At 36.1% G+C, this 5,485-nt stretch overlaps 1 protein-coding gene across 1 annotated transcript; it reads left to right on the forward strand.

The window, feature by feature from the left end:
• The first annotated feature begins 2,386 nt into the window (after window positions 1-2,386).
• On the forward strand, window positions 2,387-3,374 carry LOC122482744 (olfactory receptor 4P4-like). The gene has a single exon (XM_043579043.1). It carries the CDS (start codon window positions 2,390-2,392, stop codon window positions 3,317-3,319), a length of 930 nt encoding a protein of 309 aa, XP_043434978.1. The 5' UTR covers window positions 2,387-2,389; the 3' UTR covers window positions 3,320-3,374.
• Window positions 3,375-5,485: the final 2,111 nt, after the last annotated feature.

Raw genomic sequence — 5,485 nt, forward strand, 5'->3', positions numbered from 1 at the left:
CAAAAAATATTTGCCACATAAAGAAATAAAGTATTCATCTCTCTTTTTGTACACACCATCTTGAAACCCTTACTACGTGCAATTGATTTGAAACTTTGAAAAGCTCCATGTAGTATAGAGAAGGGAAGTGTCTTTTCTTTGACTTTTTTATTTTATGTGATTATTTTATGAAAGTTTTATTTCAATTAACAGAGGAGAGAAAGGAGGAACCGGAGGAAGTGAAGAAACCCAGCTATGGTCATAGCTTGTGCTATGTGTTTATGCCAAATGAGTCCTTCTGGCTCCTGATACGAGGTTCTCTCTCTAAGTCACATAAACCTGAAATCGGGATGTTGTAAATCTAAAATTCAGCGACTTTAATATTAACAAGGGAGGCATTGTAAATAATATGAAGGTGTTGGAAATGTAAGTTCTTTTTAAAAAAATTTTTTTTAATGTTTATTTATTTTTGAAGGAGAGAGACAGACAGAGTGTGAGAGGGGGAGGGATAGAGAGAGAGGGAGACCCAGGATCGGAAGCAGGCTCCAGGATCCGAGCTGTCAGCACAGAGCCCGACGCGGGGCTGGAACTCATGAACCCGCCAGATCGTGACCTGAGCCGAAGTTGGATGCTTAACCGACTGAGCCCCCCAGACGCCCGGAAATGTAAGTTCTAATTTAAACAGCACGCTTATGAATTCTTTGGGTATCTGATGATGTGTTGGAGAATTGTCACAAAGAAACGTTCGACTGGGGTAAACAAGGGAACCAGGGAGTCATTGAATTTTTTGCCCAGTTTGCCAGTTTGAGATTTAGTTAACGTGAAAGAGCAACAGAGACAGAAAGACAGTGTTTCAAACTATCTTGCTTGTTAATTAATGAAATTTTTCTATTCATTTTTTTTTCTTATGAAAATCATGTTTTTCTTCAAGGCTGTATGAAGAAAAGTATTAAAAATGAGCTTAGATTCTTGGGAAAGGACTAATGGTACGCTTTAACCACAGAGGCACCTTGGTAAACTCATTGAAAATAAACAAAAGAAAACAAGAAAACAAAAAAGGGGTCCCTGGGTGGCTCTGTCAGTTAAGCGTCCAACTTCAGCTCGGGTCGTAATCTCACAAATCATGGGTTCCAGCCCCACATCGGGCTCTGTGTTGACAGCTCAGAGCATTGAGACTGCTTGGGATTCTGTGTCTCCCTCTCTCTCTGCCCCTCCCCCACTCACTCTGTAAATAAACATTTAAAAGAATTTAAAAAAAGAAAACAAGCATATTCACTATTTAAATTAAAGCTATTTAAAAATATCTTCTATATATTTTTTTCTGATTGCAGGAATACTGAGAATATATGTAATAGCCTGAAAAATGGTCCTTGGGATGCACTTTTTATGGAATCGTCATTATTTCTACAAGAAATAATTCAGTCACCTTAAAAATATAAGAAAAATGGTGAAATCATGATTTATTCATGCAATCTTTCATTTATTTAAAAAAAATGATTGAAGTCCAGTATGTGTCTAGCAAGTGCCATTCATGCCTGTTTGAATTGCTCTAGCGTAGCGTGTGTCTCTCAATATTAAGTATTTAATTCTTTTCTTTTCATCTATTTCCGTCAAAAGATATGTCACAGCCACTTGTTCCTCAGCTGGTATCACATTTTCTTTATTGCTGGCTATACTCTTGATAAATATTAAATGGTTCCAACCCAGAGTCATGACTTAGAGTGAGACAAATGAGTTACTCATCTTGTGTGCAAACAACTCAATAATGAAGATAGTAAGATTTTTATGCAGTATTTAAAAAATGCAAATTCCACCATAAAAAAACCCAGAATTCTAAGAATTCTATTTATTTATTTTTCCAAGTTTGTTTTAAGGAATTCCAGCTGGCTAACATACACGTAATATTAGTTTCAGGTATAGAATTTAGTGATTCAACCCTCACTCCCTTCCAAAAAAAAAACAACTGCAATTTTAAATAAAGACAGGATTCTATCTTACAACTGTGTAATTCACCTCACTTGCTTGGATTCCAGCCTGGCTATTTCAAACCATCAAGCAGATGAGTTACTCCAGGAAAAGAAATGCATCCCCTCTAAGCTCACCTTTTCCATCTTCTACATAAGATGTCTGTGCATCTTTGTTTATGACATGAGCGAGTATGACCATTAGTATTATTCCTTTTCACTCTACAAAGTAACCTGATCTGTTAAATTATATGTTAAGCCTATTCATAAAAGCTTAGAAGTACTTTAAAATGTACTATAGGAAGCTGATGAGATAAATGAATTTATTTTTACAACACTCATTCGAATCCACACCATGCTCAGTCAATATTTCCCATGAGGACTTGTCATTTTTCTTTTTTTCAGGAAAACCTGTTGAGACTTAACTGCCTTAGACCGTGGAAAATATGAACAACGTCACTGAATTTGTTCTGTTGGGACTTTCCCAGAACAAGAAAATTAAAAACTTGTGCTTTCTACTATTCTTATTTTGTTACATAGCTATTTGGATGGGAAACTTGCTCATAATGATTTCTATCACACGCAGCCCGCTAATTGACCAACCCATGTATTTCTTCCTTAATAACCTTGCGCTCTCAGATCTGTGTTATACCTCAACAGTGACACCCAAGCTGGTCACCGACTTGCTGGCAGAAAGTAACATGATTTCTTATACTAGCTGTATGGCACAGCTTTTTGCCATGCATTTCTTTGGGGGGATTGAAATCTTTATCCTCACAGCGATGGCCTATGACCGCTACGTGGCCATCTGCAAGCCCCTGCACTATACCATCATCATGAACAGGCAGAGGTGTTATACCATAGTCACTGCTAGCTGTACCGGGGCATTTCTGCATTCTTTTTTCCAGTGTCTCCTTACCATCAATTTACCTTTCTGTGGCCCCAATGAAATAGATCACTACTTCTGTGATGTGTATCCTTTGCTGAAACTGGCCTGCACAGACACCTACCGAGTTGGGATCCTAGTGGTTGCCAACTCAGGCATGATGGGCTTGGTGACCTTTGTGGTCTTGGTGCTGTCTTACTTGTTGATATTATACACCATCAGGGCTTACCCTGCAGAGAGCCGCACCAAAGCACTTTCCACCTGTAGTTCCCACATCACAGTTGTTGTTCTGTTCTTTGTGCCTGTTCTCTTCATTTACATTAGACCAACCACAACTTTCCCGGAAGACAAAGTGTTTGCTCTCTTCTACACCATCATTGCCCCCATGTTTAACCCTCTCATTTACACATTCAGAAATGTGGAGATGAAGACTGCCTTGAGAAAAGTGTGGTGCCAGAAACTATGTTTTATTGGAAGGCAAATCATCTGAAAGGCATTTTCCCTCCTCATTACATATCTTACTTACGTGACATTCATTGTCTTGAAAAACCATGAACTCCGCTCTAAGAAAAATAAGCATAGACATTGGTGTCAGTGATATTCTCTCTACTTAAGTTCATTAAACCATGAATTTTGCTCTAGGAAATATAAGCATAGACATTGGGGTGACTGCATTATTATAATAATTTACCTTGAAATACTTTCTTTTTTCTTTATTGTTTCTTATTTTTATTTTTCTCTTGTAATCTGAGTCCTCATTTCTTTGCTGAAGTTCCGTTACACTTTTCTTTGATATATTTTTCCTTTGGATTCTGTCCATAAGTTGCTAACTGAAAGTCCCCTTTTCTAATCTCCCTATACTTTGGATTCATGAATGAAATCTTCACATGTACATAAACCGCAATCCTATTAATCATCCCAGACATAAACGGTCCTCCCTGTGTTCTCATCAAAAAGGAGCATCAGAAACTTAGAATCATGTTTTCCACTTAGCTCTTTAGTTTCCATATTCATTGCAACAATTTAAAAAGCAAATACTATTTAAATAGGGTCTAAGGAATAAAAGCATTATTTATGTAAGGAATAATGGTTGTATAAAAACCCGAAGAGTTTTTCTAAAATGACTTAATTAGATCATTTAAAAATCACAGCATTTTAATAATTACAGAAATATTTGCTATAAAAATCTTCTTTATATTGTAATAAAAAACTGGTATTGGTAATAAATAAGGTAGCTATATAACTCATTCTCCAAACTGAGCCTCATTTGAGTATAAAATGGGGGTCTACTGATACTTGTGCTGACACAGCAGATATAAAATGAGATTGCACCAGGAGAGTAGGATGTTTGGCTACTTTTAAATGTCTGAGAAGTATGGATGCCTTAGACAGAAAGGCTAGTGGCAGTTACATTGTAGACTCTCCACTTACTATTACTTGGGGCCAATGTGACTGTAAAAAACAATATAAATTCTGGCATTGAAACTACTTGTTTCAATATGCTTAATTTATTTAATTTAAGAATATGCTTACATTTATTTTTTCCATTGCCATCAGAACGAAAACTATAAATTTCCAATTTCTATAGAGCATCTATAGCTCTGGATATCCATTGATGTCTGTAGAATTGAAAAGTTCTTCAAATAATTGAAGTAAATAACTGTTTTTATCTTAATTATTTAATGAAGTCAGGCACATTGGACATCATGAAAGTGGAACAAACATTATATTGCACAGCTTAGGGGGAAATGAACAGAGACTGAATATATAAACAAATACATAAATAGAGCAGCAAAAAAAAAAAGTCATAGCACAGTGTACAATGAAAAATTTTAGGGAGTTCAAATGGAAAGATATAATTGGTTGTTGACCCACTTGAATTTAAATAAGTAAATTTAAAATAAAAAATAAACTCTAATTCTCTGAAAAAAAAATGACTGGAGAGCTGTCTTCAGAAAGGGCATGTTTGTAAAGGTATTAAAATTTTGGGGCGCCTGGGTGGCTCAGTCGGTTGAGCGGCCGACTTCGGCTCAGGTCATGATCTCGCGGACCCTGATTTCCAGCCCTGCGTCGGGCTCTGTGCTGACAGCTCGGAGCCTGGAGCCTGTTTCAGATTCTGTGTCTCCTTTTCTCTCTGACCCTCCCCCATTCATGCTCTGTCTCTCTCTGTCCCCAAAATAAATAAACTTAAAAAATAAAAAAATAAAAATTAAAAAAAAATTTAAGAGAATTGTTACTAGAGCAATTGATAAACTAACTGGGTCTTTAGTGAAATTCTTATGCAGCCTACATCATGACACATGTCAGTTTATACGAGTTCATTAAAGGTAACTCTTGGAGTAGTAAGACAACTATTAACAAATGCTTTATTTTTAACACTTGATTTTGGTTTACACTCTTAAATTTATTGTCTAATGAAAATTACTTGTGATTATATGTAACTAGTATTACAAACTAAAATAATAACAGAGATGACAATTATGATTCAAGTGGTGTCTTATAACACTCAAAATAAAAAAGAAAATATGACGTTAGCAAGAGCGGATAATTAAGCATGTGAATGAATAATATCTTCCTACATGAGAGACCCTGGAAAGACAACTAGTCTTTCCTCCTCTTTTTCTTCTTCTGTAAAATGGAGATAATAGTAACTGCC

The sequence above is a fragment of the Prionailurus bengalensis genome, chromosome D1, assembly GCF_016509475.1.
Source record: "Prionailurus bengalensis isolate Pbe53 chromosome D1, Fcat_Pben_1.1_paternal_pri, whole genome shotgun sequence".
NCBI lineage: Eukaryota > Metazoa > Chordata > Mammalia > Carnivora > Felidae > Prionailurus > Prionailurus bengalensis.